This window comes from Aquarana catesbeiana, linkage group LG08 (genome assembly GCF_042186555.1).
Source record: "Aquarana catesbeiana isolate 2022-GZ linkage group LG08, ASM4218655v1, whole genome shotgun sequence".
Classification (NCBI taxonomy): domain Eukaryota; kingdom Metazoa; phylum Chordata; class Amphibia; order Anura; family Ranidae; genus Aquarana; species Aquarana catesbeiana.
This window is the reverse complement of record NC_133331.1, coordinates 282951887-282979034: the sequence shown is the minus strand read 5'-3', so window position 1 is coordinate 282979034 and position 27148 is coordinate 282951887. Positions and strand designations below refer to the sequence as shown.

The 27148-nt window shown below is 46.9% G+C and overlaps 1 protein-coding gene and 1 long non-coding RNA gene across 2 annotated transcripts in view; both read left to right on the top strand.

The window, feature by feature from the left end:
- Nucleotides 1–23573, top strand: part of LOC141104658 (uncharacterized) — a 52886-nt gene extending 29313 nt beyond the window's left edge. The window contains exon 9 of the mRNA XM_073594324.1: nt 22032–23573. Within this exon, the coding sequence (XP_073450425.1) occupies nt 22032–22974 (943 nt within the window). The 3' untranslated portion in view covers nt 22975–23573. The remainder of the gene's footprint in view (nt 1–22031) is intronic.
- On the top strand, nt 7446–7698 carry LOC141104673 (uncharacterized). The gene is made up of 2 exons (XR_012235498.1): nt 7446–7491; nt 7600–7698. It is a non-coding gene; the product is annotated as an uncharacterized lncRNA (long non-coding RNA).
- Nucleotides 23574–27148: the final 3575 nt, after the last annotated feature.

Sequence of the window (27148 nt, the reverse complement as noted above, 5' to 3'; positions counted from 1 at the left end):
CTCCTGCTCTCTAGTTCCCTCGTCACCTCCTACTTGCTTCCAGGACTTTTCCAGAGCCTCTCCAATCCTATGGAACGCCTTACCCCAATCTGTCCGATTATCTCCTACTCTATTCGTTTTTAGACGATCCCTGAAAACCCTTCTCTTTAGAGAAGCCTACCCTACCCACACCTAACAACTGTATTTTCATATTCTCAATCTGATCATCCCCCACAGTTATCACCCTTTCTTCCACTTGACCCTCTCTTCTAGATTCTAAGCTCTAATGAGCAGGGCCCTCTGATTCCTCCTGTATTGATTTGTATTGTAACTGTACTGTCTGCCCTCATGACAAGGAATTGGTCGCACACTGGAACTCCAAATTATCTCGATGTCATCTTTATTGTCAAAAAAGGGTCAGACAGATACAGGCAATGGTAGACGTTTCACAAGCGATAGCTTGCTTGTTCACAACCCAACAGACAACTGTCTGCCCCCATGTTGTAAAGTGCTACACAAATTGTTGGCGCTGTATAAATGCTGTATAATATTAATAATAATAATGTACCTGGTATTGCTTCCTTCAAAAATGTGCTGACTAAATGGTTGGAAATATTTCCTTTTTTTGTGTTTTCGATTGTTTACAATAATCTCCCCATTTTTTTTCACTATTTTAATAAAAATAAAAAATAAATTGAAAACAAAAAACCTTTGTCTCTTGATGCAGGGTAATGTATACGCTGTTTTATATTGGCTGTCCATTAAAGGAGAAGTAGGGCCAAAACTATTTTTAGCCATACTTCTCCTGGGGGTCACAGGAGTGCACTTAGTTCTGCACTCCCATAGTTGCCAACATTGTAAAAAAAAAATGTGGGACACTTTTGTGGCTGTAGGCGGAGCCGTAGAATAATGAGGGGGTGGGGCATTCGTTTACAGGCGTGGCTTAGGAAAAATATACAAGTGCGCCGCGGCTGAAAATGGGCATGGTTTACGCGTCATAGTGGGCATGGCTTAAATGGGCGTGGCTCAAGAGGGTGTGGTTAGAGTCTGAGATGAATGAGGGATGGAGAGGGAGAGAGGGATTGGAGGGGGAGAGGGAAATGACGGGACAGCAGCCCCAGATCCTACACAACAATAGAAATATGTGTATTCTAGAAAGTTTAACAATCAGCAGATAAAGATACTCCAAACACCTGGTGTTAGCACTTCAATCATCCCGGCATCATGGTTGTTATGGTGTCAGGATGATTGAAGTGCATTATTTCTATTATTACATTGTAATATAAAATGAAATCATTCAATTCACCATAATGCAGAATCAGTGGGATCCCTGAGCGTGTCACTAGCCACGTCGCCTGCCACCAGCTGTCCGTCCTTGTGTCAGATGTCCCAGCAGAGTCCGTCCTTGCATCAGGTGCCCCCAGCGGAGCCCCCCTTACATCAGATGTCCCCAGCGGAGCTCCCCCCACACCAGGAGTCCCCAGCGGAGCCCCCCCACACGAGGAGTCCCCAGCGGAGCCCCCCTCACATCAGGTGTCCCCAGCGGAGCTCCCCCTCACATCAGGTGTCCCCAGCGGAGCTCCCCCTCACATCAGGAGTCCCCAGCGGAGCTCCCCCTCACATCAGGTGTCCCCAGCGGAGCTCCCCTTCACATCAGGAGTCCCCAGCGGAGCTCCCCCTCACATCAGGTGTCCCCAGCGGAGCTCCCCTTCACATCAGGAGTCCCCAGCAGAGCCCCCCCTCACATCAGGAGTCCCCAGCGGAGCCCCCCCTCACATCAGGAGTCCCCAGCGGAGCTCCCCTTCACATCAGGAGTCCCCAGCGGAGCCCCCCCTCACATCAGGAGTCCCCAGCGGAGCTCCCCCTCACATCAGGTGTCCCCAGCGGAGCTCCCCTTCACATCAGGAGTCCCCAGCGGAGCCCCCCCTCACATCAGGAGTCCCCAGCGGAGCTCCCCCTCACATCAGGAGTCCCCAGCGGAGCTCCCCTTCACATCAGGTGTCCCCGGCGGAGCTCCCCTTCACATCAGGTGTCCCCGGCGGAGCTCCCCTTCGCATCAGGTGTCCCCAGCGGAGCTCCCCCTCACATCAGGTGTCCCCAGCGGAGCTCCCCCTCACATCAGGTGTCCCCAGCGGAGCCCCCCTCACATCAGGTGTCCCCAGCGGAGCTCCCCCTCACATCAGGAGTCCTCAGCGGAGCTCCCCCTCACATCAGGTGTCCCCAGCGGAGCTCCCCCTCACATCAGGAGTCCTCAGCCGAGCTCCCCTTCACATCAGGAGTCCCCAGCGGAGCTCCCCCTCACATCAGGTGTCCCCAGCGGAGCTCCCCCTCACATCAGGAGTCCTCAGCGGAGCTCCCCCTCACATCAGGTGTCCCCAGCGGAGCTCCCCCTCACATCAGGTGTCCCCGGCGGAGCTCCCCCTCACATCAGGAGTCCTCAGCGGAGCTCCCCCTCACATCAGGTGTCCCCAGCGGAGCTCCCCCTCACATCAGGAGTCCTCAGCGGAGCTCCCCTTCACATCAGGAGTCCCCAGCGGAGCTCCCTCTCACATCAGGTGTCCCCAGCGGAGCTCCCCCTCACATCAGGTGTCCCCGGCGGAGCTCCCCCTCACATCAGGTGTCCCCGGTGGAGCTCCCCCTCACATCAGGTGTCCCCAGCGGAGCTCCCCCTCACATCAGGAGTCCCCAGCGGAGCCCCCCTTCACATCAGGAGTCCCCAGCGGAGCTCCCCCTCACATCAGGTGTCCCCGGCGGAGCTCCCCTTCACATCAGGTGTCCCCGGCGGAGCCCCCCCTCACATCAGGTGTCCCTTGCGGAGCCCCCCCTCACATCAGGTGTCCCCGGCGGAGCTCCCCCTCACATCAGGTGTCCCTTGCGGAACCCCCCCTTACATCAGGTGTCCCCGGCGGAGCCCCCCCTCACATCAGGTGTCCCTTGCGGAGCCCCCCCCTCACATCAGGTGTCCCCGGCGGAGCTCCCCTTCACATCAGGTGTCCCCAGTTGAGCCCCCCTTCACATCAGGTGTCCCCAGTGGACCCCCCCTTGCATCAGGTGTCCCCAGTGGAGCCCCCCTTGCATCATGTGTGTGTCCCCAAAGGAGCCCCCCCCTCACATCAGGAGTCCCACAGCGGTGCGCCCCCCCCCCTACCTTAGAGGTGTCCTAGTAGTAGCATGGCTAGAACCCCGCCCCGTTCCTTATCAGACTGGGGGGGGCTAGACGGAGCTCCTGCGTCACCGCCCACCCTCCGCCTCGCCCCGCCTACCCCCCGCCCCGCTGCCAGTCTGATATGGAAAGGGGCGGGGGGGTAGGCGGGGCGGAGGGTGGGCGGCGACGCAGGAGCTCCGTCTAGCCCCCCCCAGCCGTCTTCCTGAACTTCACCAAAATGGCGGCCGGCGGAGACATTGTCTCCGCCGGCCGCGGACCTCTAGCGGCGGCGGCGAATCGTGAACAACCGGATTTCTCGGGACATTTCCCGGGACACCAGGAATTCAGGAATGGCGTCCAAGTCCTGGGAATGTCCCGGGAAATCCGGGACAGTTGGCAAGTATGCACTCCTGTGACCCATATTCAGCTGACAGCGGGCTAAAGCCCATTGTCTGCTGACATCACTCAGCCAATCCAGACTCCCGAGGGATCCCGACTTTAATGTTGGGATCCACTCAAATGCCTGACTGGCAACTGGCTCAGCCTCTCAGTACACCACTGAGAGCCTAAGCTAGCTTCTCTCACCCCCTCCACAGCCCTACACACCAGTGAGCGCTGGAGGGGCAGAGCAGGAAGTTAGTGGCTGACAGTCACTGGCTCTCTTCTCACTAAAGACCGAGAAGTGAGCAATTAGTGGTCTTTGATCGCTCATTTCTTGGTGTAGAGGCAGGGGGCAACAGATGCAGCATCAGATCAATGCTGCATTCACCTACAGTAGGTATTTTTTTTTATTAATATAAAATCCCACACTTCTGAACACCACTGGAGGGCTGTGGGAGAAGAAAAATGGGTACTTTTGTAGATTGGGGTTCATAAAAAAAATAAACCCTCATGCTCACCTCTATGTTGCACCATCGGTGTGATGCTGCAGCTGTCCCATGTGGGCTCTAAGGCTGGGGAGATTGTGACCGGCTCTCTATGGAGCCGGTTCACATATCTCCGCTGCTGCTCCAGAGCGAATTTCACAGGAGCCCTGTGAGTCTTTTGGTCCGTTTTGAGGTCCGAATGCAGCCAAAAATTTGAGCTGATAAGGGTGAACCAGGACGCACAGGACCCCTGCTGGGAGCCGCATCGGTATTATGGGTGAACCGAGCCTTAGACCAAGAACAGAGCAATCACATGACTGCTCAGTTGTCTGCCTGCTCCGAGTATAGAGCGGTAACTGTCAGTCACCACTCTCCCCCTCCAGCGTTCACTGGAGTTCCAGGCTGGGCGCAGGTGAAGACATGCACTGAGAACCAGAGCTAGCTATCAGTCAAGCAGCTGTGTGGATCCCAGCCAGCAATATGGTAAGAATTCCTTCCAGAGCCTAGGAATGGCTCTGTGTAACCAGCTGATAGCAGACATTAGCCTGCTATCAACTGACTCGGGGTCACAGGAGAGCAAAAGTAAGAAATGACAGGCTCACTTTAACTGCTTGCCGACCAGCCGGCATCATTATACTGCGGCAGGTCAGCATGATCCCGCGAGCCGTCATAGCTATACATCGGCTTGAGGGATCGGAATATCAGGGGTGCACACGTGCCTGCTGCACTGCGGGGGTGCCGATGCTTATGGCCTACGGTCGCGATCACCGGCGGTCACGAGCGATCGCGGGCATGAGAGGCAGAACAGGGACGAGTGTGTGTAAACACACAAATCCCTGTTCTGTGAGGAGTGACAGATCGTGATTTCCTAATAGCTAGGAACCAAGATCTGTCATTTCCTCCAGGTCAGTCCCCTCCCCCTACAGTTAGAAACACACACAGGGAACACATTAACCCCTTGATCGCCCCCTAGTGTTAACCCCTTCATTGCCAGTGACATTTTTACAGTAATCAGTGCATTTTTATAGCACTGATCGCTGTATAAATGCCAATGATCCCAAAAATGTGTCAAAAGTGTCCGATGTGTCCGCCATAATGTCGCAGTCCCGATAAAAATTGCAGATCGCCGCCATTACTAGTAAAAAAAAAAAATTATAATAAAAATGCTATAAATCTATTCCCTATTTTGTAGATGCTATAACTTTTGTGCAAACAAATCAATATGCGCTTATTGCCATTTTTTTTTTACCAAAAATATGTAGAATACATAATCGGCCTAAACTGAGAAAAAAAATAGCTTTTTTAAAAAAAAATGGGGATATTTATTATAGCAAAAAGTACAAAATATTGTTTTTTTCAAAATTGTCAGTCTTTTTTGTTTATAGCGCAAAAAATTAAAACTGCAGAGGCGATCAAATACCACCAAAAGAAAGCTCTTTTTGTGGGAAAAAAAGGACGTCAATTTTGTATGGGTGCAACGTCGCACGACCGCGCAATTGTCAATTAAAGCGACGCAATGCCGAATCGCAAGAAATGGGTCATTCAGCAGCCAAATCTTCTGCGGCTGAAGTAGTTAAACTGTTAGCTGACAGCAAGAAGTGCAGACACCTTTCTAACAAGAGCATGGCCTGTTATTACAGAACTTGTTTCATTGCTTAAGGGGAGCAGCTCTATGGAGATCATAACTTCTGTGCTAAGAACTATGGAACAGCTGCTCCCAAATCTGCAGAGAACTATGACAAACTCCAGCTCCAGGGTGGACTGTAAGCCTGGGGCTTATTATATGGAACAAGATGGAGGAGTTTGTGCTGTTGCCCATAGCAACCAAACACATATGCAATATGATTGGCTGCTCTATATTGCAACATCACAGAGAAAGTAATAATAATAATTCTAAAAATGTTATTTTAATCATATCTGACTAAATATATTCATATTTGAATGACATTGACCATCTCTCCTCTGTTGCTTGTATTTCCTCTTTATCATCACCAGTCTCCTCCCACTTCCGCCCTGCGGCTCCCACACTTCCTCTGTGTGCGTTCCACGGCTACCCAGCAGCTTCCTGGTTCTGACGGGTCGCTTAATCTGACGAAACACCGTAGTGATTACCTATTCTGGTGGGTCGCCGATTTTGACAGAACACCTGACATTGTTTAGGCGATCAAACAGTATCCGACAGCAATTTCTTCCTGTGAGAAGAGCTCTCTTCGCTCCTCAAAACAGAGAATTGACAGGAAAAAGAATAAGAGAATAACAAGTGTCCTCAGTTCAGGAGGTCGGCAGCCATTTTCTTGTAGTGCAGTGTCTTTCCTATTTATTTTGTTTTTGGTAAAATCTAGTTTAAATGTGTGTAAATTGGTTTAGAATAATCCCACAATGCTAGTTATTGTTTAGAAGTATAGATACATTAAGTAAACATGCTCTGGGTGTGAAGTCGCCATTTTGTTGTAGTCCACAAGGCAAGACAGGAAAAGCTATAAGGCTTGTCCTCTCTTTTAACTTAAAGAGTGTGTACCCAGTGAGGAGGAGGTAATAATGTCTTCTTTTTATGGGAGAAGGGATCTAGGCATTCTGGGGTTGATTTACTAAAACTGGAGAGTGCAAAATCTGGTGCAGCTCTGCATAGAAACCAATCAGCTTCCAGGTTATTTTGTCAAAGCTCAATTGAACAAGCTGAAGTTAGAAGCTGATTGGCTACCATGAACAGCTGTACCAGATTTTGCACTCTCCAGTTTTAGTAAATCAACCCCAATGTGTGGACTGGTGGTCATGTGATGTCACTTACATTGCAGCACACAGTCAGAGGGAAGATCAGTCACCTCTGTTAGTTTAACATTTATATTGAGCTGAATAATTTAATTCTACTCTCTGATTTAGCCCAGCTGATCCCCCCTATTACCCACAGTCCTTGGTAGGTGGTCATAATAGATTTCCTAAAACGGAGAGATCTTGTGATCACAAGTGCCCATGTGATGAAATGCTCTCTATAAATGGTCACATGACTAAACATCTTATAACTAAGGATGGGCTCTGGCGTGTTCACACACTCCACGTGCAGAGCCTGCCAGGAAGTCAGCACGGCGCTGTGCTAATCACAAGCAGTGAGACATTTTCCCGATGTGCGGCTGCAAAGATCGGGAAATGTCTCACTGCCTGTGATTAGCATAGAGCCGCGCCGACTTCTTGGCGGGCTCTGCACGTGGAGTGTGCGAACACGCCAGAGCCCATCCTTACTTATAACCAACCCAGGTTCAGTATTTTCTGGTGTGTGTCCCTCACAACATGACCCAACCGTCATATTCATGGACTATGAAAGATTTTCCAGTATATGCCCAGACTATAGAATAATACCTCACCCATCCCATCCTTCACTCTTCAAGAACCAAAGTAGTAGACATCTTCAGAACATTACATTTTATTTATTGTCATTTATTAATCACAGATCAACCACTGGCTGAAATGTCATCATGAAGAAGTGGCCACCCCTCACATCACTGGGTAAGAGGAGACTTTCATTTCTTGTATTGAGGTTCCACCTAGATACACACATCCTCTGATATAAAGACATAGAACAATGTATTCAGTCAGTGTGTGTGTTTCCTACAGATGGATCCAGTAATGGGAACCCACCAGAGAGATGTCCCCATCCTCTGTATTCCCGGGATTCCACACAGGAGGATCAGGAGATCCCTCAGGAGGATCAGGTAGATGGAATTGAGACTCTTGGATATAGTTTGTGTACAAAAATCAAAAATGTTTCTTAAGTAACATGTATCATATCTGTATTGTTTTGTATTCTTTAGGATAAAAATTTGACTAATATTAAGATGGAAGATAAAGAAGAGCCATATGTGATGGGTGATGATCCTTGTAAGGAGGAGAAAGTTCCTCCAGAGATCAGCACAGGTGAGTAATAAACACTAATGCCGCGTACACACGGTCGGACTTTTCGTCTACAAAAGTCCGACAGCCTGTCCGACAGACTTCCGGCGGACTTTCGGCGGACTTGCAGCAGACTTTCTAACGAACGGACTTGCCTACACACGACCACACAAAAGTCAGACGGATTCGTACGTGATGACGTACACCGGACTAAAATAAGGAAGTTCATAGCCAGTAGCCAATAGCTGCCCTAGCATGGGTTTTTGTCCGTCGGACTAGCACACAGACGAGCGGATTTCGGGTCCGTCGTAGTTACGACGTAAAGATTTGAAGCATGTTTCAAATCTAAAGTCCGTCGGATTTGAGGCTGAAAAAGTCTGCTGAAAGTCCGGAGAAGCCCACACACGAACGGATTACCAGCCAGCTTTAGTCCGTCGGCGTCCGTTGGACTTTTGTAGACGAAAAGTCCGACCGTGTGTACGCGGCATTAGGCTCGATTCACACCTATGCATGTTGCTTTTGAGCGTTTTTGGAGGTTTTTTTTTCATGCTTGGCACGTTTTTGAGCAGCGTTTTTGTAGCGTTTTTGCGGCGTTTTTGCCGCGTTTTTGCCGCGATTTGCGTTTTGCGTTTTTTTTTTTTTTTTTCATTTTTTTTTACAGTCTTAAAAAAAAATTACAAAAAAAAAAACGGCAAAAACGCTGCAAAAACGGTGCACTTGCGTTTTTGATGCTTGTCCATTGAAATCCATTACATGCAAAACGCTGCTTTTTGCATGAAAAAAAGTCCCCGACCCTTTCCAAAAACGCAGAGATACAAAAAAGCATTGATGTGAACATGTTCCATAGGAACCCATGTTAAAAAATCCCCATGCATTTCTGCAAAATGCAAAATGCATCAAAAAACGCGCTAGTGTGAATGGAGCCTAAATCCAGAGAAGAGTCCCAGATTCTCCTTGTTCAGTCACTACAACAATCTCTTTTTCTCCCTCCTCCTCTGTCAGTAGACAGTAATAGGGACGGGACTTAGATAAGCGGGGGGGGATAAGGGGGTCCAAACCTCCCGCAGAGCATACATGATGTAGCAGCTAGCCTTAAAACCTTACACTAGCCTTACAACCGCTGCACACCGAAAGCACTGCGGCCACCGCTCCTGCTGTCACTGAAGTCTTAGACTGGCCGTACATTATGCTATTTTGGTTGAAGGAAAGAAAATTGTTTGATTTCTCCATCAACACAGTAAGTGTTGATGGGAAAATCCCTCCCGCTGCCCTATTGCATTCTGATGTGGAAGGTTCCCCTCCATCAGAATACAATGATTACTGCTGCCAGCTATAGCCAGTGGCAGTGATCATATGAGAAAACCCCACAGGCTGGTTGTACTGAAGTTGATTGATAGATCAACCTCAGTACAACCAGTTAGCCCATAGATGGTTATAAATTCAGCTGGTTCAGCACCTATGGCTGGCTTTAGACACAGGCAGCTGTAGTTCAGCATAAGGGAGACTCTCCTTATAGCTTTCTTGACTCCGGTCACATGACACAACAGAGCGAGGACTTCCTCTTCCCCCAAGTTTCTTAACTGCCTAGTAAGGATGAGCTCCGGCGTGTTCGCACAGCCCACGTGCAGAGCCCGCCAGGTAGTCGGCACGGCTCTGCGCTAATCACAGGCAGTGAGACATTTCCCTATCTCTGCAGTCGCACATCGGGACAATGTCTCACTGCCTGTGATTAGCGCAGCGCCGTGACGACTTCATGGCGGGCTCTGCACGTGGAGTGTGCGAACACGCTGGAGCTCATCCTTACTGCCTAGTTTGACTCTTGAGTAAGGATGGGCTTGGGCGTGTTCGCAACAACACGTGTCTGAGCCCGACAGGAAGCCGTCACAGCGCTAATCGCTGGCAGTGAGACATTTCTCGTTCTGTGCAGCCTCGGATCGGGAAATGTCTCACTGCCTGTAATTAGCACTGTGCAGTGCCGGCTTCCTGATGGGCTCAGGCACGTGTGGTTGCGAACACGCACAAGCCCATCCTTACTCTTGAGTGTGTTTCTTTGAGGAGAGAGATCTGTACTTGGGGAGCTGTACTGAGGGGGGAAGATGTGCTGGGGGAAGCTCTACTGGGAGGAGGGGATCTTTACTGGGGGAGGCTGTACTAGGAAGGGGGAATCTGTACTGGGGAAGCTGTACTAAAGGTGCGAGCTGTATTAAGGGAGAGTCTGTACGTGGGGGAACTCTATTACAGGAGGGGAGTTCTTTGCTTGGGGGAGCTGTACTGGGTAGGGGGCAATCTGTACTGGAGGGGAGCTGTACTGGGGGAAGTTTTGTAATGGGGAAGAGATCTGTACTGGGGTTAGCTGGGAGGATCTGTACTGGTTCTGCACTCCTGACCCTGGTGATCTGTACATTACACATTCCTGACCCCTGCTCTTTGTGCGTTACTTACTCCTGACCCATGCACTCCACAAGTTACACACTCCACCTGCGCACTGTACGATAAGCACTCCTGGCCCCTGATATATATATATATATATATATATATATATATACACTGTGATGTGTATTTCAGACTTATGACCACTATATATATATATATATATATATATATATATATACCAGTTTATGCTATATTGTACAACAGTCACTGGTAGCTCATAGTCTATGACTATGCAATTGAAGTTCTTCCTTAAAGCAGCGTTCCTCTCAAAAATTGAACTTCTGCTTATCCGGTTCCAACCCCCCTTCCGGTGTCACATTTGGCACCTTTCAGGAGGGAGGGGGGAGCAGATACCTGTCTAATACTGATATTTGCTCCCACTTCCAGCGAAAGATCGCCGCAGAATCTGCAGTGATCTACGCCATACAGGACCCAGAAGACAGCAGGGACCAGTCAGAATGCGCAGCGTGACTCGTGCATGTGGAGTAGGGAACCAGGCTGTGAATCCGCAAGGCTTCACTTCCTGATTCCCTTACTGAAGATATCGCCGCCTCCACCTGGAGCCCGAGGACAGGTCAGCTTCGGATGAGGACATCGCAGGCGCCCTGGACAGGTGAGTGTCCTTATTTTAAAAGTCAACAGCTGCAGTATTTGTAGCTGCTGATTTTTTTTTTTTTTCCAGCGGAACTCCGCTTTAAGTTAGGCTGTGTGCAGAAAAGCATAGATATTGTTAGTGATTCATTTTTTAGGAATGATTTTACAGAGGATTATATGTGTCTGTTAGACTTCTGTTTGTGGCACAGTAATTGAAGAATATTGTTTGGGTATAAGGACTATTGCAAATGTTGCCATGTACACAGTGAGTAGGCTCCATTTTTACATACTTCTCCCCATACCCCCTGCAGCAAAAAAATAAAAAAATAATTTATCTCGAAATGGGGAGTCTCTGCCCTGATGGGGAGTCAAGAGCCATCAGCCTCTATTAGACTCCGGCTCTCCTCCTCACATCATGTCATTGTGTGTTACCAGCCAAGAGATGTGACCAGTCTCCCCCCACACACACTCTCTGGGGTCTCTCATACATCCCAGTACTGGGGGCTTAACACGCATCTTTATTCACAGACCCCGGAGACACCAGAGACACTCAGAGAGACGTCAAAGCTTGGGAGAAGAAAGAAGAACATGTGAAGAATAAAGAGGAGGAAGAGCCTCTGGAGATTAGCATGGGTGAGTTGATGGCTTAATACAGATGAAACATTTCTGGTTTTTAAGGTAAGAATCCTGATGCGTCAACTCAGCAAAGATTATGTAGCCAAGTCGTTTTGTTATGTGAGGATTACTGGAGAGAAATTTCTCCAGAAAAGGTCATTTTGACTGGTAATATAGGTCTACTCCAGGCAATGTATAATTTCCCTCCCTAATCCAACCTTCTAAACCAGTTTGTGAATCAGTCCATAAACTTAAAGAGGACCTTTCCCCATAGCCTCCTTCCTTGTTACACATTTAGAATAATATTTTTTTTTTTGGGGGGGGGGGGGGTAGCAAGTTCTTTTTTCAACAGGTACTTGCTTCCATTCCTTTTTTCGTAACCTAGACAAAGATGACATCACGCTCTAGTAGACCTCACAGATTAGCACAGTCATTAAAGTGGTTGTAAACCCTCACATATACACAGTGAAGTTACTGGCCTCAAGTGATACATGGAGATGAAATAAATCCTCCTACATAAGTTGTACATGTTTATCTGCAGTCTTCTCTTCTCTACATCCCTTCAACGTACTGAATTTGAAAGCTTGTCTGAGAGTTCAGAAAGCAGGGGGCAGAGAGCTGAAGTCACATTCTGCAGAGCTCAGTGAGGAGAGCTCTGAGAGCTGATTGGAGGGAAGAGACACACCCCCTCCACTCAGCACACAGGAACAGAGCCCCCTCCACTCAGCACACAAGAACAGAGCCCCCACCACCCCCTCCACTCAGCACACACACACAGGAACATCAGCTGTCAATCTGATGGAGCTCCCTCCCTGTCACCTTTTTTTCTCTTGGTGTCTGGAAAACTTTTCGGAATTGATTTATGTAGAAAGCAGAGGAAGGAGGTAGCAGACAGAAATTACACTTAGTGCTCTGGATAGAGACAAGTACACACTATAGAGGGATATGCTTTGTTCATATTTCATGTCTGAGGTTTACAACCACTTTAAACAAACCATAGCATTAAAAGGAAATAATAAAATTAACCCATCTGAAAGTTTGCATGACGACTTGTAGTCTTCTTTGATAGTTGTGAATGAGGCTCTTGATTTTATCACTTCATAAAGCTGATTATACTTCTTTGCAAAAAACCTCCCAGATCTTATGCATTCTTTGGTTGTTTAGCAAGAACTGCATAGGATCTCCTCAAAGTTCCTCAATGATGCTTAGGACGGGAGATTGTGTTGGCCACTTTATAATCTTCACTTTATTTCTGCTGCAGCCACAGGAGGATTACCTTCATGCTTCACAGTTGGGATTGTGTGCATCTTTTTATAGGGTTGTTGATTGATTTTATTCCAGAAGCTTGAGGCTCCTCCATGTGCAGTTTGGTGTATTGTTTAGCACTCTGTACTCTACAAAAGCACCCTACATTATGTGTTTTTTTTTTTTTTTTTTTTTTTTTTTTTACATTTGGTGCATTGTGGCACCAGGTGGTATTTACTTTATGGAACTTGCACCTCCATGACATCCATTTGGTCTTCAGTTTTGTTGGTATCTATTTCAGCCTTGAAACTGTATTCTCAGTACATCTTAATGAAGCAATGAGAGATACAAATAGTGAACATGGATTCCAATCCGAGACTCCCAGATGCTATATAATCTGGCCTCTTGGATGTCAGTAAAGCCATTAGGGCTCATTTAAACTTGCTTCAAAATGTGGCATTAGACACACTTTTTTTAAGGCACTCTGAATGCCACATGTGAACGCTATAGCAGAAGGTGAATGGAACTGGAGAGTGAGGACTGAGTGGCAGAGGATCAACAGAGCTGGGGGATCAGAGCAGGAGAAACTAGCAGATGTCACATGTGGTGTGCAGTGTGGGAGCAATATAGTGGGAGGTGAGCGAGCAGAGCTGGTCCCATTTAAAACAAATATAAAATCAACACATATGGGGCATTTGCCAAGCTTCATTAACCACTTGCCACCCGCCCACCGTCAAATGACGGCTGGACGGCGCGGCTCTCGTTCTGGCCCTCCAGAACGACCGATCCCCCACGGGTGTGTGCATCGCGGCGATCGGTGGTGTGTCAATCTGACACAACGCTACACCGATCTCGGTAAAGAACCTCTGACGGACGTGAGTAGAGGAGAGCTGATCGGCTGCTCTCCTGACAGGGGGGGGGGGGGGTCTGTGCTGCTTGTTTATCAGCGCAGCCCTCCCTCGGATGCCCACCCAGGACCACCAGGATGCCCACCAGGGATTGCCACCACACTGGACCATCAGGTATGCCACCCTAGACCACCAGGGCAATGCCAATCGGTGCCAAGGCAGCTGCCACGTAGTACCACGTATCAGTGCCCAGCAGTGCCTCCTATCAGTGTCCATTAGTGCAGCCTTTCAGTGCCCATCAGAGCCACCCATGAGTGTCCATCAGTGCCGCCTATCAGTGCCCATCAGTTCTGCCTATCAGTGCCCATCCTCAGTGCTCATCAGTGCCACCTCATTGGTGCCACCTCATCGGTGCCGCCTTATAAGTGCCCGTCAGTGCCGCCTTATCAGTGCCCATCAGTGAAGAAGAAAACTTACTTATTTACAAAATTTTATAACAGAAACAAAAGAAAAACTTTTTTTTTTTCAAAATTTTAGGTTTAGCAAATAATAAAAAACGCAGAGGTGATCAAATACCACCAAAAGAAAGCTCTATTTGTGGGAACAACTTGATAAAAATTCTGTTTGAGTACAGTGTAGCATGACCGCGCAATTGTCATCTAAACAGCGACAGCGCAGAAAGCTGAAAATTGGCCTGGGCAGGAAGTGCCTGGTATTGAAGTAGTTAGCTGACCATTCTAAAAAGAAAAGGTTGTTGTATTATTCGTTCACAATATGAACGTATTGTGTATGCATTCTCACGGTAATTATTACATCTCTATAGAATAATTATATTATTACACTTACATATCGATTTCTTAAAGGTGAACCTGGTAACCAAAATCATCCAGAGAGATGTCCTAATCCTTTGTATTCCTGGGATTCCACGCAAGAACATCGAAGGATCCCTCAGGATAATCAGGTAGATAGATTTTTTGGGTGAGTTGAGCTACTTGAGGAGTCTTTGAGCTCAAAGTGCATGAAGTGTATAAAATTGTAACTTGATATCGACAAGTATAAAATAGTCACCTGATCTTGAGCAATATTATTGAATTGGCAATAGCCTGTAAATATTTTATTATATCTTTTCAGGTGACAACAATAAAGAAATGACACTTTTCTACAATGTAAAGTAGTGAGTGTACAGCTTGTATAACAGTGTAAATTTGCTGTCCCCTCAAAATAACTCAACACACAGATATTAATGTCTAAACCACTGACAACAAAAGTGAGTACACCCCTAAATGAAAATGTCCAAATTGGGCCCATTTAGCCATTTTCCCTCCCTGGTGTCATGTGACTCGTTAATGCTACAAGGTCTCAGGTGTGAATGGGGAGCAGGTGTGTTAAATTTGGTGTTGTCGCTCCCACACTCTCATACTGGTCACTGGACGTTCAACATGGCACCTCATGGCAAAGAACTCTCTGAGGATCTGAAAAAAAGAATTGTTGCTCTACATAAAGATGGCCTAGGCTATAAGAAGATTGCCAAGAACCTGAAACTGAGCTGCAGCACAGCGTCCAAGACCATACAGCTGTTTAAAAGGACAGGTTCCGCTCAGAACAGGCCTCGCCATGGTTGACCAAAGAAGTTGAGTGCACGTGCTCAGCGTCATATCCAGAGGTTGTCTTTGGGAAATAAACATATGAGTGCTGACAGCTTTTCTGCAGAGGTTGAAGGGGTGGGGGGTCAGCCTGTCAGTGCCCAGACCATATACCACACACTGCATCAAATTGGTCTGCATGACTGTCATCCCAGAAGGAAGCCTCTTCTAAAGATGATGCACAAGAAAGCCCACAAACAGTTTGCTGAAGACAAGCAGACTAAGGACATGGATTACTGGAACCATGTCCTGTGGTCTGATGAGACCAAGATAAACTTATTTGGTTCAGATGGTATCAAGCATGTGTGGCAGCAACCAGGTGAGGAGTACAAAGACAAGTGTGTCTTGTCTACAGTCAAGCATGGTGGTGGTAGTGTCATGGTCTGGGGCTGCATGAGTGCTGCCGGCACTGGGGAACTACAGTTCATTGAGGGAACCATGAATGTCAACATGTACTGTGACATACTGAAGCAGAGCATGATCCCCTCCCTTCGGAGACTGGGCCGCAGGGCAGTATTCTAACATGATAGTGACCCCAAACACACCTCCAAGATGACCGCTGCCTTGCTAAAGAAGCTGAGGATAAAGATGATGGACTGGCCAAGCATGTCTCCAGACCTAAACCCTATTGAGCATCTGTGGGGCATCTTCAAATGGAAGGTGGAGGAGCGCAAGGTCTCTAACATCCACCAGCTCTGTGATGTCGTCATGGAGGAGTGGAAGAGGACTTCAGTGGCAACCTGTGAAGCTCTAGTGAACCCCATGCCCAAGAGGTTTAAAGAGGAATAAACCCATCAGGGTTTACTTCCTCTTTGTTTCCCTGCAAAGGTAAAGCATAATGGGCTACTATGCATCGCATAGTAGCCCATTATGTGTCACTTACCTGACACAGGAGCCTGCGATGTCCCCTCTGCTATGGAGCGTCCATCTTCTTTCCGGGTATCGTGGCTCCTGCGCTGTGATTGGCCGGAGCCACGATGATGTCACTCCCGCGCATGCGCACGGGAGCCGCCACTAATGGCATATCGCCGTTAGCAGCGGCATGCTCAGTGCACCTGCGCGCTGCTGTCTACGGCGCATGCGCCGTAGACAGTGGTGCCTGTCTTTTTGCAAATATCTCCTAAACCGTATAGGTTTAGGAGATATTTCTTGGACCTACAGGTAAGCCTTAATCTAGGCTTACCTGTCGGTCAAAGTGGTCTGTTAGGGTTTACAACCACTTTAAGACAGTTCTGGAAAATAATGGTGGCCACACAAAATATTGACACTTTGGGTCCAATTTGGACATTTTCACTTACGGGTGTACTTACTTTTGTTGCCAGTGGTTTAGACATTATTGGCTGTGTGTTGAGTTATTTTGAGGGGACAGCAAATTTACACTGTTATACAAGCTGTACACTCACTACTTTACATTGTAGCAAAGTGTAATTTCTTCAGTGTTGTCACATGAAAAGATAGAATAAAATATTATACATATCATACAAAAGTGTGAGGGGTGTACTCACTTTTTGTGAGATTATGTGTATATATATATATATAGTTACTATTGCTTCTTTCCAATAGCAAACTAGTAAAGAAGCCATTTTGATCACTTAAACAGTAAAAATTGGCAAATGAAAAAAAAGGTCATATTGTAATTGAATGTTATTAAAAATGACCTTTCCTTTTCAATCTGCAGCCACTATAATTTTCTGTAAAATGCAATATGGCAGCCTGGAGGCTTTCCACCCCCCAGAAATGTAATTTCCTGCTTGTGTGATTGGCTCACTGATTTTCCCAGAAGTCTGCACTAAGATACAACGATCTGATGATTTTTGGCATCCTTCAACAAAAATGTTATTTTTGGTGAGATACTTCCAAAGGGAAATCATGTCTAAAGGGATGCAGACCCGGCCACTTTCTTCATTAGAGCTCTGCAAGTGCAGCAGCTGATTGATAATTACCCCCATTCACCTTCATCTTGCACATGGACACAATAACATAAGGTAGGAATCTGCAACAAAGTTTGGTAAGATTCCTGCAATGTACATTGATCATCCAGAGAGGAATGGTGTTTTTTCTCAAAAGTGGAGTTACTGTTAAAGGTACATGCACATGGCCATATGAAAATACGGCAACTAGTACACAGGAACTTGCTGGCAACAAAATCCTAAAAAGAGCTCTTTACGCTTGTAGTCCTTGTGCAATGTTTACATTGCATACAAATGTGCAGCGTTATCACAGCCTGTTGGTTGCTGGGACGCAGAAAGGTCATTGGTTCTCAAGCACCAGGATGCAGCCTCCCTCTCTTGGTCTCCAGCCATCTGCAGATCCTAAACTACCATGGTGCCTCATAGCTTTCATAGTGCTCCCAACAGTGTCCCACAGTGCCTCCCAACTTTGCACGGTACCTCCAAACCCCCACAGTGCTCCCCAGTCTGCGACAGTGTCCCTGCAGAGCCCCTAACCTCTTGAAAAGACCCAAGCCCCTCCAGAAACCTCATCTGCTACAGGCCTATTAAGTCACCTGCAGAGTCCCCTGACCCCCTCCAGAACCCCCATACCCCCACCCCCCACAGAGACATCCTGAGCCTCCCAGCATTTTAAAACATATTTTGCAATCTTATACTTCTATTGTGTGAGTATATAATTTTTTGTACTATTGGGGCATAGAGGGTTTAGGAAGAATTTAATAGACCTTGGTCTTGAAGAGTAGGTAAACCCAACATTTCAGATTCCTGATATGTGCCTGTTGTACCATTTACTAGTATTATTATTATAATACACAATTTATATAGTGCCAACATTTTACGCAGAGCTTTACAATGTATAGGGGGGACAGCACAATTACAGTACAGTTCAATACAGAAGGTACAGGAGGGCCCGGCTCGTAGAGCTTACATTCTAAAGGGAGGGGATGATGGTACAAAAGGTAATAGATGCAGGGAATGATTTGATGGGGGTGGCTCGGGGACAGTTGTCAGGTGTGTGTGGAATAGGCTTCCCTGAATAAATGAGTTTTCAGGGATCTCCTGAAGGTGGACAGGTTAGGGGCGGATCGGATATACCAGGGCAGGGAGTTCCAGAGGATGGGAGAGGCTCTGGAGAAGTCCTGAAGCCGAGCATGAGAGGAGGTAACAAGGGAGCTAGAGAGCAGGAGGTCCTGGGAGGAGCGGGGGGGGCGATATGTGCAGATGAGGTTGGTGATGTAGCTGTGGGCGATGTTGTGGATGGCCTTGTATGTTGCGGTTAGCATTTTGAATTTTATATGGTGGGGTAGGGGAAGCCAGTGAAGGGATTGGCAGAGAGGGGCAGCAGTCACGGATTGATTAGTGAGGTGTATTAGTCTAGCAGCAGCATTCATAATAGACTGAAGGGGGGATAGCCTGCGTAAGGATAGGCCATTAAGGAGAGAGTTGCAGTAGTCAAGGCAGGAAATAATCAAGGAGTGAATAAGTTGCTTTGTGGTGTCGTCAGGAAGGGTTAAATTCTGAAGATGTTGTGGAGGTTAAGGCGGCAGGATTTAGCCAGTGATTGAGTCAAGGATTACACCCAGCACCATGGCATGTGTGGAGGGACCAATGGATGTGCTGTTAATCCTAATGGTAAAGTCATGGGGGGGGCCGGGAAATAGGAAATATAACAAGCTCAGTTTTAGAAAGATTGAGAAACTGGTGTGACATCTATACCGATATGTCATTCAGTAAGTTTGAGATCCCTGAGGGGATGGAGGGGGTGAGTTGAGGAGTGGAGAGATAGATCTGGGTGTCATCGGCATAGAGGTGGTATTGGAAGCCATGGAAGTTTATCAACTGGCCCAGGGAAGAGGTAAAAGTATGAGAAATATAAGTATATAGTATGAGAAAGTATCCTTGTTCTCTTTGTATTGCTTCCTTTGTGTGAAAACCCTGGTGTTCCTGCCAGTCCCTCTGCTTTCCTATTAACTGACCACACTAGGTGTGAGAGCACAGCATGGTCAGTTTTCTGACTGTGCTGGGAACTCGGCGTGCTCGCCTCCAATGAGAAGACCTCTCCTGACACACGCCCCCCTGAACAGACATTAACTGGTAAGTTCAGTATGCTACTGTTTCTTCACCCTCACCTCTCTATGCAGCTGAGAACTTTGTATGATGATTGTATAATCACTTTTTTTTCAAATCTTACCAAGTATCGACCTTGAGCTCTGACCATGTAGATCTTTGAGATTGTTCAAGCATGTGAGACCAAGGATCTTATTTGTATCATTTTTTTCTCTATTCAGGATGAAAGTTTCATCAAAGTTTTGGTAAAAGAAGAACCCGAAGAGCCATCTGTGGGGGGAGATGAGTCATGTATGGAGGAGGAAATTCCTCCAGAGATCGGCAGAGGTGAGTAATAAACACTAAATCCAAACTAAACCGGCACCTGCGGCAATCCGAGTGGAACTTGTCCCCCCACCGTCTCCCGCCGCCTTCTGGGACACATCACAACTCCCAGAAGACTGCAGGACCATTCACAAAGCGCAGTGCATCTCGCACATGCACAGTGGGAAGCCGGCTGTGAAGTCACAAAAGTCAGCAGCTACAGGATTTATAGCTGCTGACTTTTATTTTTTTTTGGCGGGTGGGGGAGTTTAGAAGCTCTGGAAGCTTACAATGTAGAAGAGCCAGCCAGGGGTCTTTGGCAACCTGAACACCAAGTAAAGTACATAGCAAATAAAAGACCCTGGACCAGAAGTGACCCTGCATTAGACAGGTCCACCAAATATGAAGAACATCTCCAGTGGTTTGGCATCTTTGAAAGCAAATTCCTGTGTATCCAGGGATCGTGTGAGCTAATCTGGAGGGGACTGCGTACCACCTGGTCACCACTTTGTAGGCTGATTCAAGTGTGGTTATATTAATGGTGCAGGAAGAAGTAGAGCAATGTTTCTCAACTCCAGTCCTCAAGTACCCCCAACAGGTCATGTTTTCAGGATTTCCCTCAGATGAAACGGCTAAACGAAGGGAGTGAAGCTGATCAAATCACCTGTGCAAAATAATGGAAAGCCTGAAAACATGACCTGTTGGGGGGTACTTGAGGACTGGAGTTGAGAAACGATGCAGTAGAGGACCAAATGGCCCGCTAGCCCAAGAGTGATGTGTGGGCTTTCAACATTTGGGTTTTTTTCCATTTCAATCATTTTTTGTTGAGGTTTTATAACAGAAAATGTAGTTCTACAATGAACAAAGAGGTGGAACAATTTACAATGGCCCATACAAGTACTGCAATGCAGAAAGTGCCCATAGTTTTCCATCAGAAGTCGGTAAAGGGATACCAAGGGTTGTGAGTATGCAGAACAGATATAACTGGGCCAAAGAATCTCCCAATTACCACTGAAAAATGAGTAACAGGAATGCGTATTTCTCATCAGACGACACATATCCTGTACGGAGTTAAGCCTCCGAAAAGAGGTAGTGAACCTAAAGAGGGCTCATGCCATTGCAAGGTTTGCGGTGCCCTGCGGGGAGGGGGCTAAGAGGATAACGACGTGAGATGGTGAGCCCTGTGAAAGATGGCTTGTGTAGGCATAGACAGTGTAGGAAGTAAGAGCAAAGGTAACAAGGAGAAGAAGAAGAAAAAGGAAGTGGGTTAGGGGATGGTTTGGAGCAAGATCAGAGAGGATCCCACACCCCGGGGAGAGTCCCTAGATCACATTTGTCAAACACAAGGCCAGGGGCCGAATCTGTGCCCTCACACCTCTCCTGTAGCTGCAGCACCCCCCTCACCTTGTCTTAGCTTATAACTCCTCCTACAGATCCTGGTCCACTCTGTGCAGCCGGAGCACCCCCTGATGTCCCACTTCCATGCGCTCAGCATTCAGCAGGCTCCAGCAGTTGACTCTGGACCTCCTCCAGACCCTGCACTTACTCCTTCTCAGCTTTACCCTCGGCTTCTTCCCGACAGCAGCACAAGGGGGGTGCACTGTGATGTAAGGAAGGGTAGGGGACTCATGACTTCTGATGGTGAGGGAACTCTTGACATCTGATGTAAGTGTTGGGGGATGCTATGGACACCTAGTCTTACAGATACTTTGAGGGCAACCATAATGCCGATGCAGCCCACGATTAAATTAAGTTTGACACCCCTGCTCTAGATAGTAGCGAGATATTGGTTAGACTGAGTGACCACAAAGGGTCGTTTGGGGTCCCCCCCCCCCCAGTAATTGGAAATCCATGGGTTCCAGACTTTCCTCAATTTTGTGACCTTATCATGCTGAACCGCAGGCCTTTTTTTCATTATCAAATACCATGCCATCTTGGTTTTCTTACCTGTGCTATAGTCAGAACCCCGGATTTCCAATCTCTCGCCAGAGTCTGATTTGCGGCAGTGAAAATAAAAGATATCAGCTTAAACTGATTAGCCATGCACTGGTCAGGCTTATGGTTGAGCAGCACCTCGTATGGGTTATTTGGGGATACTGGCTTCCAAAACTGTGTAGAATAGTTGGTATATCTGCATCTGAAAATCTTTTTATCCTTGGACGCTCCCACCACACATGTATCAGGGTACCACAACATTTGTTTTTTTTTGTTTTTTTAATCACATCGTAGCTGTTTAATGATACAGGGGTTCTTCAAACTTTCTTTATTTCATTTTGGTTTCCTTCAGATGGACGATACAGAAGACACCACATGGGGAAACATCCCGTTTCTTTAGATGGTGAAATTGAAGAGGATGACATTACAGAATCTTCTGAGGAGAACCTCAGGACTTCAAATCATAGCAAGAGAATTCCTGGACACTCAGATCCTCACACAGCTCGTAGACGGGGTAAAACTTTCCCTTGCTCCGAATGTGGTGAATGTTTTACCCAGAAGGCAGACCTCACTTCACATCGGAGAAGTCACAAAAATAGGAAGATCTTTCCATGCTCCGAATGTGGGAAAAGTTATTCTCTGAAACAGCAACTCGTCAGACACATGAAAATCCACACTGGGGAGAAGCCGTTTTCCTGTTCAGAATGCGGAAGATGTTTTACTGAAAAATGCATACTTGTTAAACATCAGAGAACTCACTCTGGGGAGAAGCCGTTTTCATGTTCGGAATGTGGGAAGTGTTTTCCGAGCAGACGAAATCTTGTCTTACATCAGATGACTCATACGGGGGAAAAGCCGTTTTCTTGTTCAGAGTGCGGGAAGTGTTTTTACTATAAATCAAATCTTACCACACATGAGAAAGTTCACACGCAAGTGAAGCCATATTCATGCTCTGAATGCGGTAAATGTTTTTCCCACCGGTCGTCCCTTATCGATCATGAAAAAGTTCACACAGGGGAAAAGCCGTATACCTGTACGGAATGCGGAAGAAGCTTTTCCCACAAATCTTCTCTCAACACTCACGGAAAGGTTCACACGGGGGAAAAGCCATATTCGTGCTCTGAGTGCGGGAAATGTTTTTCCCACAAATCATCTGTTATCAAACATGAAAAACTCCATGGAGGGGAGAAGCCGTTTTCATGCATGGAGTGCGGGAAATGTTTTTCCTTAAAGTCAAGTCTTGTGGAACATGAAAAACTGCACACGGGGCTAAAGCCATATTCGTGCTCCGAATGCGGGAAAACTTTTTCCTTAAAATCAAATCTCACCAAACATAAAAGAGTTCACACGGGGGAGAAGCCGTACTCATGTTCTGAATGTGGTAGACGGTTTTCAAATAAGTCCTGCTTTATATCGCATATCAATTCTCATGGGGCAGAAGCTGAAGTAGGAGGTGGGAGCTGAGTTTGGGTAGGTATGTGTACTGTACACCAAATTGCCAAAAGTATATGGACGCCCCTCCATAATATGGAGCTCAGGTGTTTCCAGGGAAAGGTACTGCTAATGTTCAAGTATACCATTATGTGTTTTTAAACCTTGAGAAAGGACCATTATGTACCTTTTGTCCATGCACACAAAGCCAGGTCCATAAAGACAGTTTGACCAGTGTGATGTGGAGGAACTCAAAAGGCTGGCCCAACCCAGTCTTCTCACCCAACATCCCTACCTGACCTCACAGATGTTCTTTCCCACGAATAAGCACAAATTCCCACAAACACACCTGAAAACTTTGTGAAAAGCCTCTCCAGAAGAACAGAGGCTGCTATAGATGCAACGAGAAGCCAGTTTTAATATTAATGCTTATAATTTTGAAATGGAAGATCCAACAAGCTCATTTACATGTCAAGGCCTGAAGTCCACAAACTTTGAGCCATATTGTGTAGTTGTCTTGTATTTATACTGGGAAAAAAAGTCTGAAAGAAAACATGACTTACTAGTTTTATATAATTTTAATACCCAGCTTTGTTGAAAATAAATAAAAAACTAGGTCTCCTAAATAAGGATTTTAAGAAACTTTATTTAAAGTGGTTGTAAATCCTTACATATACCCAGTTAAGTGACTGGCCTCAGGTGATACACAGAGATGAAAATAATCTTCCTACATAAGTTGTACCTGTTTATCTGCAGTCTTCTCTTCACTACAGCTGTCCAAAGTCCAGAATTTATAAAGCTTGTCTGAGATGTCAGAAAACAGCGGGTGGAGAGCTGAAATTACACACTGAGCTCAATAAGGAGAGCTCTGAGAGCTGATTGATGGGAAGGGACAACCCCCCTTCACACAGCTCACAGTAACAGAGCTGAGGCTGTCAATCAGCTGGAGCTCCCTTCCATCATCATTTTGCTTTTGGTGTCAGGAAGTGATTCATGCCGATAGCAGAGAAAGGAACCAGCAGGCAGAAATGACACATGGTGCTCTGGACAGACAAGTACACTATATAGAGGTTTCCAACCACATTAAGGTTCTTCGCTTCTACTGGTGTGGAGGTGACACATTTTTGTCTGATAGTTCACTGGGGGACACAACAGACCACTGGGGTATTGACCTTGTCTCTAAGAGGATTGACACAGAGAAGAAGGATATGCTGCTATAGCTGTGAGTTATACCCCTCTGTGAACAATTTTAGCTTAAAGTGTATGGCCCCTTTTACATGGGCTGGATCTGTTTTCACTCAGCAGGGGATCTGTTTGCTGATCCCCTGCGGAGGGGGTAGATGGCAGGTCCCAGCCTGCTTTGCTTACACAGGGCAGACACAGCACGCTCTGTTCTATGGGCAGCCGGATGTAAATGGAGCAGCTGTCTGTTTACACCTGGCGATCCAGCCAGCCAGAGGGAAACAGATCCCCTTCTGTTTTTTTTTTATCAGATCGGACCTGGAGGTAGCCAGGTGTAAACAGACACAAGTCCGTTTACATCTGGCACGATATAAAGGAGAATGGAGGGTTAGGTCTGGCTGAAAAACAGGTTTGATAGAGAGTAAAAGGGTTAGAATTCCTGCCTTGTTTTTTACTACTATCCCAGGGTTCATTAGTGAGCTCTTCTCACTTAGGCCTCATTCACACTGGGCGATGACATCCGTGCCCCCGTGCAGGGCCGTGTATTACCAGCCCATGGATGCACAGGTGTTCTGTGCATGCCTGTGCCGGCAGTCCCCATTGTTGTCTGTTGGGATGGAGTGGCTGCACAGATGCAGGTGCTGCTCCTAATATGATACCTGTGCGGGTGTATGGCCCCAAACGCATCCTGGGTGAGTTTGGGGACACGCACCCAAACCCATACTGATGTCATTGAGACACAGCAGCTGTTTCCCCAATAGACATAAATGGGACTACCTGCAGAGTGATGCATGGAACACCTGTGTGGGTAAACCCGACCCTACATGAGGCATGGATGTCATCACTCCGGGGTGAACGAGGCCTTCCTACCCCAATAAAAGCTTTTTTAAGAAGAAGCTGAAGAACCCCTTTTAGAATGTTATTGCTTTCTGGGTTCCTGTACCAGGTCAGACAAAAAGAGATGGAAAAATCTCTCAGATAATAGTAAAAACTAGACCGGGGTTCTAATTCCTTCCACGCTGTCTGAAATTAAAAAATTGTTTTGGCTTGACATACATCCACTTTAAAGGGGAACTCTGGGAATACAAAAAAACGTTCCCTTGGCAGTGGAGCTCCCCCTGTACTGCAAGGGTTAAATGCTTGCTTTTGCCTAGGGTACCAGTAAAAAGTAGTTTTACTTACCTTATCCCTCACTTCCCTAGCAGCCGATGCTCACCTCTTCTCTCTGGGGCTTTAGTTTGTGAGGAGACCCTGGACTTCCTCACTTACAATGCAGGACTGCTGGTCCTGCTTTGTATGTGATGACATCACAGCTGCAACCATTGACCTGAGTGCTGAAGAGAAGTGAAAAGCCTCACTTGGAAGGCAGCAGGAAAGAGGGATAAGGTAAGTATGTGTGCTATTTAGTGGTAACCTAGTCCTAGGCAACCCGCGGGGAACTCTCCAATCCACATTCCTGGAGGTCAGCTTTAAAGTGAAACTATTAGCAAAAATTATGTAACATAGTTTTAATATTTGATTTACTACCTGTTGATCTGCCAGTAGAACCATTGATCTGCCAGTTGGATGGAAGACCCATCCCTACCCTCCTCCATGAAAATTCTGCCTATAACAGGATCAGTGAATAGGGGAGAGAAACCTGTGGCTGATCAGACTCTCTTATATTCACAGATTCACTGGGGTTCTTGGTTCAAATCCCAACAAGGAAACTGCCTGCATGGAGTTTGCATGTTCTCATACTTGTGTGGGTTTCCACAGGATACTCTGGTGTCTTTCAAAACTGGTCTGGAGATCCACTAGGACCAAGCCCAATAAAGGTGGGGCATGATTACAGGTACTCAGTAAACAGATATGGAATAAACACATTTCAAGAGATTGATATCATAAGTGTGTGGCTTGCTTGTAGGGGGCAGGGGGTGGTTGTTTGTCACACCCTCAATGTTTCCCTCCAAGCAAGAGTCGCATAAGAGGCCTACTCTGGGGTGGGATCTTCTGGGCATGCTAGGCACTGTCATTCCACTACACATGGTGTACCTTTACTTGAACCAATGACTGACCTCTAGTAAACTCTCTTGATGTACTTCTACACCACCACAGTCACTTGTGCATTTAGGAGGAACACGCAGAGCCCTTGCCTTCTCTACCTGTCCAGCTTATCACTGCTACCTCACTCCCAGTAACTGTATGGAACCCCGCTGTGTACCTAGCGCTTACTCCATGCGTGCACTTTACATGACTCTTCCTCTTCCATACCTGTGTAAAGGCTGAGGACCTCTGCCATGCTGATCTGCTCCTGTTGCTTTGGAATACGGATCGCTCATGGAGAGAGTGCCGACAACAACTCACTGCAAGAGGCTATTCCCCCTGTCACGTACACGTTTACGACAGGCTGCTGGAGAAACCATTGTTACCCTTGCTATACCTCTTTATCTTCACACTGTATTTATTCTTGTACTGTTATCTTCATACTCCAATGAGCTAGTGACCCAAGCTGTAGACTATGTGTGCCTCTTACTTGCATTACACCCCTTTAGTAACTTCAAACCAGGCAAAGTTTCAAAAGCTTTACTGAAGAATAAGTTGACGCAACAGGACAACATAAAGTGCAGTCTTTTCCTAACATCCCTAGTCCCTAACTCAGGCTTGTGGCTGCCCCAGCATACCTACACAGGCAAGAGTCCATTTATGGCAGAGTCCATAGTTGGTATCTTCAGGGAGGACTGCAGGTCCCAGCAATCCCCCTACATGTGGAAGGCTCCTGGATACAGGTAAGTAACAGCTCTGCTGGAATCGGGAACAGGAACGCTCTCCTACATCTTGATGGCTGTCTGTGTCTTTCCTTCCCATGCACTCTGTGTATGAGGGCAGAGCCCTCTCCCCTTTTATTCACAGCACAGGGAGAGAGAGGCAGAGCTCAGCAAAAAGTGTGAGAAACAGGTTGACTGTTTCCCTCCTGGCTGGGGCAGCTTTAAACTCAACCTGTCTATATGCTTTGTAAAGAAATTGAGCTGCATCACAGTGAGGG